Source organism: Dunckerocampus dactyliophorus, chromosome 1, assembly GCF_027744805.1.
Source record: "Dunckerocampus dactyliophorus isolate RoL2022-P2 chromosome 1, RoL_Ddac_1.1, whole genome shotgun sequence".
Lineage (NCBI taxonomy): Eukaryota > Metazoa > Chordata > Actinopteri > Syngnathiformes > Syngnathidae > Dunckerocampus > Dunckerocampus dactyliophorus.
The window spans coordinates 32,409,155-32,419,511 of NC_072819.1; the positions used below are offsets into that span (position 1 = coordinate 32,409,155).

Consider the following 10,357-nt stretch of genomic DNA (forward strand, 5'->3'; position numbering starts at 1 on the left):
TTGTTGGTTGTATGTTTTTTTGTACTTCGGATACTGCTTTATCATGATGGTTAAACTTTCCCCCTGGTATTAAATGAAGATGCAGACAAGGTGAAGGTGAAGCTCAAATTTAACCCATTCAAACGCAAGGATGCCAGCATCAGACTGGAATAAAAGATATGTAGGATGATTATTTTTATTATTTGATTATTATTTATCAGTGCTCATGTCAAACTTTATCAAAATGTGTCCATGCAAAATACACGTTTTTGACCCGGAATTACTATATAATGAATTCACCAATTCATTATGTTGAATATTTCAAGTTAATAAAGATAATAAAAAGGTTTGTGTTTGTTAAGAGTGCAGGAGTAGGGGGTACATGGCTTCAGGTCACATGTCTGAAGGGGTACGTACGTGACTGTAAAAAGTTTGGGAACCGCTGCGTGTCTCATGTCTCTATGATTCACTGATAATGTTTTTACGTAAAGCATCGAGATTTTGTACTTTGTTTAGCAGAACTTGAACGCGCCATTTTTGTGTCAATCAATCACTCAAGCCGGCCTCAAAACTCGCAGCGAGGTGAACACAAGTGAATATTTGATCGTAGGTCGTTGCTGAAATTAGAACAAAGCCAGCGCATATGTTGAAAAGTCGACATTTTTATCGGGATATCAGTTACGCGTAGTTCTCCGACGTTTCACTGGTGGTACAGTGAACATCATCAACATTGTTGCTGATATGCAATCAGGTCAAAATGGGTGTGTTTCAGTTGATTGTCAATTGATGTGCGAGCGAAACATCATACTGACTCGCACTTGACAGTTGACAACAGTGATCGTTTCTCCATTTCTCTACGTATGCATTTTGAAGCATTCCAAATATTATATATAGTACAAAGTAAAGCATATAGCGATCTTGATCTTTTTCATAAGTATTATTATCATCCAATTTGAAATTTCCAATTTTGAAATTATTTTGTATTCAGACATGCATGTTTAGTTGAGTTATTTAATTTCTGTAGTATTTTTGTTGGATTGATGTGCTGATCGATATGATGGTACTGTTACGCTGTGTGTCTTTTTCCCCAATTTATCGATAGTAACTGAATCAGTGATACTGTCATGAGCAAAATATAGCCTTATTAAGTGCTCAGCAGTTTCTAGCAATACAATAACTGTGTACTTAACAGTCTTGGCCTTTGACTTCCACTACCTTTACCATGTTTTGTAAGAGTCCATTTCAAATTAGCTCTTGATTTGACCTAATTCCTCACATTTACTACACATTATTATTAAAATAATGTGGTTGTTGTTTAGACAAAGAGAAACAATCTTTGGAGATTTGAGGAAAAAATGAGACCAGCATCCCCGGATGACAGAAACGTGTCTACAGACGCTGTGGGTCAAGGCTGTCTCGTTGCTCAGCTGCACATCAAAATATTTTTGTACAACTGTCTGAACAGTATTAATAATGAAGCTCTCATTGCAATTCTTTTTCAGTATATGCCTGCAAACACATCTATGCAGGGGACGTACATCCCCCAGTATACCCAAGTGCCTCCTACTAACATCTCAGTTGAGGTAAGCGCACACGTTTGACACCAGCTAAATATGTTGTAAGAAACAATCCCCTCATGGAGTTCCTCTTGGCTCCTCTGTCAGGAAAGTGCCGTCCAGCAACCTGTTGCAATAGAGACACCCACTGAACACTCAAGCTACTCCTACCAGCATAACAAGTGAAGACAACAGTGAGTTTCAACATTGCTAATATGCCCCACTTGTTTGATCTTTTTTCCCCCACTGTAAATCTAAAGCATTGTTTGTGTCGTCAGATCTCTCTCTTGGGGGTCTCTGGACTGTTACACAGAACTGATACATTTTATTTTCTACAAACTCTTTTACTCCAGCAAAGATGGAAGGTTTGAGGTGTGGATGGACAGAAGGAGGAAGACAACACATTCAAACATTCACAACTCATTTTGGGAACGTTTTTTGCCTGTTTCTTTTTGTTGAACATATTTTTTTTTGTTTTTGGTGTGTTTCTTGGTCCGTGTGCCCTAAGTGTTTGTAAAACAGAAAGGTAAAAAAAACAAACATTTCAAGCGATATTCACTCACAGTCCTCAGTCCCCAGTCCAATGGGGGCAGGATGGTTGGATCTGAAAAACAGCCAAAAGAGGGCTTGTCCCATTTTGGCTCTTGACTTTCAAGTCATTTCCAGATGCAGCAATCTTGACAAAGCTTCAGACAATCAGACAACGTGAAACATGAAGAGATCAAGTAGACATGGTGCTTGATTGTAGAGAGAATTGATTAAACGCATTCCAGCAGTCGAGTTGTAACCATGGCTTCACACACACGCAGCTGCCTGTACATACAAGAGTTGACTTTCTGTTATTTCCACTGTAATGCCTCACTTCTTTTAATATTCTCTCTGCACATCACAAATGGTGCATTTTCCACATTCTGGTCCTTTTATGTCGCCAGAATCACTTTTTTTCAAGCAAAAATGAAGTGTTGCTCTGCAGTAAATATGGACATTAAGTGTAAAAAGCATTGCTCTGATCTGTTCTACCGAAAACAGTTAATGCCAGTGTGAATACTTTGACACTGGCTGTTTGCTTCTGCTTTTTGTTTTTGTGTTCTTTTTTTAATTATTTAAATGTTTTCTATTTGATTCATTTATGAGGTTTTTCAGATTGATCCTATTTTTTAAAGAAACCTTGATTTTATTTTTGATAGTGTGTTGTGATAGTGACAAATAGATCTGTTTTTTGTATGTTTGCATCCTTTTTTTCTTTTCTACTTCCTGTGTTCATCCATTGTCAAAGAGGCGTTAATGTGTTTTTCTGTTCTGTCTGCTAGAAAGTTCAAGAACATAACTCCGGATCTGGAATCAGCTGTTTGTATTAAGGTTTAGATGCTCAAAACAAACTTACCTCATCCTCACAGATTCAGTTTAATATAAAAGCCTTACAGGCAATAACCAGTTTTGGTTGGCTGTTCACAGCTGGTTCTGTGTCCATATCCTTTACATCTTCCGTCCAAAGTTTGCTAATCATGTCTAAGGTCTGGCGATCTATGCAATTAATTTATTAATCCTGACAAATGCAATACCGCAGATACCTACACCTCAAAAAAATGACCTCACCGTGGGCCTAGAGTGACAGCATTCAACTTGTGCTGCGTGAAAAGGGACCTTGTCGTGTTATGTGGTTGTTGTTTTGATTGTAGAAAAGCTAGGATCTAATCTAAGCATGGACACATGCTCTATGTATCGTACGCAGCCCACTTGGCTTCTAATTTTCTATTTTGTGTCACACACGATGCATCAGCTCCATCCGCCACTGGCAGTCTTGTGTTGGTAACGTTGCTCATGGCTTTGGCCTTTCTTTGTGCTTTGATGTTTTCAGGGCGAAATTCACAATGCCTTAGATTTCGCTGGAAGGATAGAAGATAGACAGAAAGCAGCACTGATTGGCTGTAGAGATAGAAGCAACTACACGGAGCAGTCACATTTGCAACTTTGAACCGCTATGTGTACACAGTCATTCCATTCTTTCGCTGATGCTCCGACGTGGCCGATTGGGACTAAAACTATTGCTGCATATTTTGGATGGCTCAGCTTCCTCTTTTGTCAAATCATGGCGTCCATCGCCTCAGCTCATGTTCATGTGTTTGTGCCATGATGCAGCTCATCACATCACCCATACAGCTATTAACCTTGATGGACTTTTGTCTTTTTTTTTTTTAAATAAATGTTTGCCTCCACCAAGGAGGTTTGTTTTCACCTGTGTTGCTGTTGTTGTTTAACAAGATGATACAGATTAGGCCTGCAGGAGGGTCTAAGCAAAGTCATTAAAAATGCACTATACAGTTTGATCACAGGGTACTTTTCTAGCATATAAATAGTAAATCCAAGTTTTGTTTTGTACAGTTATGTGCCTGATCTGCGGATCTTGACTGACTCATCTCTAAAAGCCCACTTTTAACAAAAGTTCCATAAATACTCTATATGCCAGATACCATGGACACATGAAAAGGTGTTCCTGCATATATGAAAGCTACACAGTCCACAATCCATTGATACGGACAGAGAACAATAAATGAGAATTTATTACTAAAACAGACTTCAATCTACATAAAAATAGGAAGTACATAAACTATAATACAATGTCCCAAGAGAATGTATGTTTTGAGTATCTACAAAGTTGAAAATATTCTGAATATAGCCAAAAATTGCTGTAGACTCCCGTATGTAAAATAGACTTTGAACATTTACAATCTTTTTGCAAGACTCAGTGAGGAAATGGCATGTTCTCACCCGGCCTTTTTCAGGTGTAACTATTAAGACTACTGTGTATCACTCCTATCGACTCACACTTTGCACAGTAATGTCACATTTCAACACTTTTGTGCATTTTTATGAAATTACAAAAATAATGCTATTTTGAATGTAAATGTGCATATTAGAAGAGAAAACAATGTACAAGTCTTGTGGCCCAATACAAAGGTGCCATTAAGAGTTTAGTTATGTTGGCATTGCCCATTTTGCTGCCCAGGAGTATGTGACATTACAAGGGACCCTCATTAACTGCCGTTACAAGACTAGTGGCAACACACTAGTCTCCCATCAAGATATGTGTAAGTCGGTGAACAAGAATGACTTATGACAAATCCTGCAGTGTTTGAGGTATGCTCCATAGACGATCCAACAGTGCTTGGAGCTCCAGCAACATACTGTAGGCAAAAGTTCAGTAAGCCTGGTTGACCTCTGAGGGGCCAGAGTGGCAACGTCAGTCCCTGATGTGATGAGCTGGTGTTGCAAGGCCTTTGCAGAATTGAAATGTTTCCTAGACAGCCCTTTCATAACAGTTTACGATTTACTATCTCCCAAACCATCCTTCTTCTGAAATACGGCATTTGTTTCTGTAAAAAGAATAAACAGAGCAGACCTTAGCAACTCAAAAGGCACTAGAATGATGATTCAGCAGACAAAATACCTGTGTGAATGTGATTGGCTTGTCTTTGGTAATGTAATCTGCATATTTGCATGTGAACATTCCACAGTCGCTCCCATTCATCTGTTGTGGGATTTCCTGTGAGAACAAAGGATGTACACAGATGTTTACAGCTGAGAGTCAGAGATACAGTTTGGCACACATCAAATACTTCGTAAATGTTACTCTATTTTAGCAATTAAAAGAGAATAACAGTGTATGCAGTTGCACTGTACAAATTAACGTTTATACCTGGTAATGCCTCTATATATATTATTAGCACTTGTGAACAGGGAGTATACAAAACAAATTGAGCCAGTGATCATATTGTGAAATGGAAGCAGCAGGGATTGCACTCAGTGCTGGCAACATAGCAAAGAGGTACAGTACCGCCACCTTGTGCACTGGAGTCATCCCATTCTGTGGTATACCAACAGGAGACTATGGAAATTACAGTGACACCTGGTGGTCAAACAAACATATTGCCGCTGTGCCTTAGGCTTTTTCATGCTGGCTGCATTTCCGTTTTTTCACTCTGCACTTTGAAGCCAGCTGTCAGTTTTCCTGAGAGAGTAAAGACTATTTACAATTTCAAAGCGGACAGATCTACGGAGTCTGGTAAGAGACACGGTGGTGGACATGTGTTTACGTCCATAACAGCTGGTGCACTGATACCACGGTAAAAGACATTCACTGCTGTCCAGACATAGAACACATGATAGTACAGTGTAGACCGTTCTATCTACCGAGAGAGCTCACATCGGTCATCAGTCGATGTGCCGCCGCAAGCCAATGCTGCCATGGAAACACTACAATGTGCCATAAACAAGCAGCTATTGGTGCATTCAGACTGTGTGATGATCGCAGCAGGAGACTTTAATCATGCCAACTTGAAGTCAATACTGCCCGATTCTTTAAAAACTTAAGTTTTCCAACCAGAGAGAACAACACCCTGGACCAGGTCTACACCAACATCCTAAACGCCTACAAAGCCACCCCCTGCCTCATCTTGGACTCTGAGATCATCTCTCTCTGTCCCCGATTCCTGCCTATAAACCTAAAATCTGCAGCCAAAGACCAACATCAAAAACAGGAAGTCACCTCAGCCCTTCAGGACTCTTTTGAGAACACAGACTGGGGGATATTTGCACAGGCGGTGGACCTAGAATGCCACACATCTGCTGTTCTGTCATACATCAACTTCTGCTCTGCTCTGGACAACGCTCACATCCAATTGCAGCAGCACCTGGTCAGAGCCACCCTGAGTAGCGTCAACAAGAGGAAAACACCTGGTCTTGATGCCGTCACAGGAAAGGTGTTCAAGCCATGCACGACACAGTTGGCAGTGGTTTTCACCACCATCTTCAACCTCTCACTGCAAAAATCTGCGGTCCCCACCTGCATGAAGTCCGCCACCATCGTCCCTGTGTCCAAAAAGAGAACTGTGACCTGTCTGAACGACTACCGCCCTCTTGCTCTGACCTCCAGCATTAACAAGTACTTTGAAAGATTCGTAGCAACCCATATTAAGGCGGCCATCCCTACTGACCTTGATCCACACCAGTTTGCATACAGAGCAAACAGGTCAACAGAATACACCACCATCACATCTGTGCACACGGCTCACACATCTGTAAGGAGGGAACAACTATGTCAGAATGTTCTTTGGGGATTTTAGCTCTGCCTTTAACACTGTTCTTCCCCACGGATTGATGACGAAGGTGAGCAACCTCGGGATCAGCAGCTTACTGTGCTCCTGGATTTCCTCAGCAACAGACCCCAGAACGTCAGGATTAAATACCACATTTCCTCCACCCTCATCCTGAACATGGTACTCCACTGGTGTTGTGCTCTCAGCCCCCTCTTCTACTCTCTCTTCACCCATGACTGTTCTGTTCACCCCACCAGCACAATCGTCAAGTTCACGGACAACACCACCATCATAGGCCTGATCAGCGACAACGACGAAGCAGCCTACAGGGAGGAGGTCCAGCATCTGTGGCGATGGTGTCATAACAACAACCTGAACCTCAACACAGAGAAGACCAAGGAGATGGTTCTGGACTTCAGGAGAACAAGGCGAACAGAGCACCCCACCCTCTACATCGACGGAGAAGGGGTAGAGAGCTTCAGGTTCTGGGGGCTCCACATCTCTGCGGACTGCATATGGTCCACCCACATCACACATCGGGTTTGGAGGGCCCAACAAAGATTGTACTTCCTCGGGAAGCTGCGTCAGGGTCAACTTTCCCAAAAGCTGCTCACAAACCTCTACTGTTCCACCATTGAGAGCCTCTTGGTTTAATGCTACACAGCCTGGTTCAGCTGCTGCACGACACAGGACAGGAAGGACCTGCAATGGGTGGTGAGAGCAGCAGGGTGAGTGATCGGGACCACACTGGCCCCCCAATCTATACCAACGGACTGCAGTGGAAGGCCAGAAGGATCACCAGCGACCCCTCACACCCAGGACACCTCCTTTTCGCTCCTGTTCCCTCAGGCAGACGATATAGGACACCGCCGAGAAGCAGAACTAACAAACTCAAAAACAGTTTTTATCCTCAAGTTGTCAAATGTCTCCTCCCTCCCCCGAGGGAATATCACATGTACACTTAAAAGTACAATTTTCACGTACAACAAAGTGCCATATCACCTAACATGCAGTGCCACTTACAATACTGTGCAAAAACTCATAATGTGCAATATAACTTAAAATGTGCAATGCAACTTTACACTTTCTTGGATACTTTTATACCTCCACACCAATGTTCCCTCTAAGCTGTGCACGTGCGCAATCGAGCACTGCTCTCGAGTTCTCTGCGCACCGCAAATCCATGCAGCGCACACAATACAATCCACCCTAAAGCATCAATGAAATAAACACATAATTTATTATGTACCATTTTGCAATGCAACTCAGTGAGTGACAGGGAACAACAAGGGGTAACATAACACATTGATGAACACTGTCCAGCCAATGATAGGATCCTATTTGCCCGTATTTACTTCCACAGCCAATCAATTCATTGACAGCGCGTCACGTAGTACATACCACTGTTTTGCAGGTTAGCGTATAGCTAACGCTGCTTGCTAACCCTGTATTAAGTCAAATAAGGAAATTAATGTATACCTAATTAACAATACAAATGGTAAACAAGAAAATAAATTGACAATAAAATGATAAACTATTTTTTTTTTTTTTTTTTACAAGATTCAGATGGTTAATTGTATGAGACCATGGCTTGTTTTGTCTGAGGTAAATAAACAAGAATAAAGAAAGCAAAATTGTGGAATCCTCCTTGGCGTCTGTTTGAAACCACTCATACACAAGATATGACAGAATGGAAGTCCTCAGTTCTAAGGTTTTGGACAGGTGCGATACTACAATGTGCAAGTCTGATGCCGCTCAAAGAGGTCCAAAGAATGCTCAGGTCATTTTTGTGTATGCTCAGATTCTTTCAACATTAGGGGGAATATTGCTTTTTATCATTGAAATGTCATACTGCATTTTTAAATATTTAAGATCTGTATTTTATATTTTAGACTGCAATTTATATTTATATTTATGTTTAGTGATTTATGCTGCACCCTGCCTCTTGCCCAAAGTCAGCTGGGATAGGCTCCAGCATACCCCGGCGACCTTAATAAGGATTAGTGGAATAGAAAATTGATGGATAGATTTATGTTGCGAGTGCCAGGCAGATTTTCATTGTACTCTGTGACAGTGACAATAAAGTTCTATTCTATTTCACATTTAAAAAAAAACACCTACTAAAGGACTCACTACATCAAATGGGAAGGACATTTGTGTCCCCCTATATGTAAAACTTACGTTGCGCTTTTTGCTGTATAAAGCCCAGCCTGTGGTATCCAGTTCTTCACCCTTTTTGTCCTTACTTTCTTGTTGCAGGTATTCACTAGAGACAACACACTGGATTAGTCTTTACAGTTCAGCAGTTAAAAAAATGAATATGTAGAAAATTGTATATCCCTTTCAAATCAATGAAACTTACAACAACAGCTTGCACGCTTCATCATTGTTTCCACCCATGGAATCAAAATAGGTAACAGCCTTTTTGCGGAAATCCACCACCTGAGAAAAAGAGTTTGATAATGTTAGCTTGCTATAACACATGCTCAAAATGTTGGGTTCAACATGGATTCTTTCTGTTTAGTACAACTTACAGAGAGGCACCAATGCATCCTCAAGTGGACAGGAACCAACAGAATGTCTTTGGAGAAAATGTCCATCTTTTTGGTCCAGCGGCGGACAGCAGAGTAGCCACTGCTGCGCAGCTTGGGATAGAAAAATGTGCTGAATGTGTTGACAGAGGGCATCTTGGGGTTCTTGCTGCGCTCCACCAGCAGATTCATGTAAAAGTTGATCACCTTCAAAAGGGAGGGACATGGAATTCCTCATGTATTGGGAGTTCAGGTTTACATGGAACATTTCATGTATTCGGGCTGCACAGTGGCCTAGTGGTTAGCATGTTGGCCCCACAAGTCAGGAGATCTGGAAGATGTGGGTTCGACTCTCCGCTTGGGCATCTTTGTGTGGAGTTTGCATGAGTGGGGGGGGGGGGGAAATTCCACTCAAGGGGATTCCAAAAACATGCATGTTAGGTTAATTGCCGACTCTAAATTGTCCATAGGTCCAATGATTGTTTGTCTTTATGTGCCTTGTGATTGGCTGGCGAACAGACCAGGTGTACCCTGCACACACAGTCAGCTGGGATAGGCTCCAGCATACCTACGCGACCCTACTGAGGATTAAAATGGATGGATTTCAGGTATTCACTGACTCTGATATTATTCAATGCAAAGACTGTTAACTAATACGCGATGCACAACAATAGATGTGCCTAATGAACGCCGAAACTATTGTATTTGTCATAACACACACACACACACACACACACACACACACACACACACACACACACACACACACACACACACACACACACACACACAAAATGGAATCATATGCTATCAGCAGTCAGACAGTTTCACTTGATCCTGATTCGGGATGGGGCAGATCCAATCCAGCATCAGTATCAGTATCGGGTTCCGATCTCAGAAAATCAATAATGAGAATGTAGCGACCTGGAAGTTAAGCGCAACGTTAAAAGTTCCGTGTTGTCCGACTTGTCTGTGAAGTGGTGAATGTGTCAGACTGAGCGCTTTTGTGTGTGTGTGTGTGTGTGTGTGTGTGTGTGTGTGTGTGTACGCAGCGCTGCATGTGTGGAGACAGTTACGTTTGCTGATATTCTTCTGGCTACATTTGCTGATGATGTTTTGGTGTGGTTGCGGCCAACAGTATGCTGCTTTGTTCAATGAAGCGATTGTTGATCAACTACCTCCTCGTTATTCTCAT

The 10,357-nt window shown here is 41.7% G+C and overlaps 2 protein-coding genes across 5 annotated transcripts in view; one reads left to right on the forward strand and one right to left on the reverse strand.

The window, feature by feature from the left end:
* Positions 1–3,767, forward strand: part of LOC129185620 (RNA-binding motif, single-stranded-interacting protein 2-like) — a 28,836-nt gene extending 25,069 nt beyond the window's left edge. The window contains exons 12-14 of the mRNA XM_054782916.1: positions 1,482–1,562; positions 1,644–1,729; positions 1,814–3,767. Of these exons, the coding sequence (XP_054638891.1) occupies positions 1,482–1,562; positions 1,644–1,721 (159 nt within the window). The 3' untranslated portion in view covers positions 1,722–1,729; positions 1,814–3,767. The remainder of the gene's footprint in view (positions 1–1,481; positions 1,563–1,643; positions 1,730–1,813) is intronic.
* A 314-nt stretch (positions 3,768–4,081) lies between these two features.
* Positions 4,082–10,357, reverse strand: part of senp1 (SUMO specific peptidase 1) — a 16,395-nt gene continuing 10,119 nt past the window's right edge. For 3 of the 4 annotated variants that reach the window (XM_054782885.1, XM_054782877.1, XM_054782904.1), the window contains 6 exons: positions 9,166–9,369; positions 8,994–9,073; positions 8,813–8,897; positions 7,736–7,840; positions 4,984–5,079; positions 4,082–4,909 (listed from right to left, as the gene is read on the reverse strand). In XM_054782885.1, coding sequence (XP_054638860.1) covers positions 4,847–4,909; positions 4,984–5,079; positions 7,736–7,840; positions 8,813–8,897; positions 8,994–9,073; positions 9,166–9,369 — 633 coding nt within the window. In that variant the 3' untranslated portion in view covers positions 4,082–4,846. The remainder of the gene's footprint in view (positions 4,910–4,983; positions 5,080–7,735; positions 7,841–8,812; positions 8,898–8,993; positions 9,074–9,165; positions 9,370–10,357) is intronic. The other variant, XM_054782894.1, reaches the window with a different exon arrangement.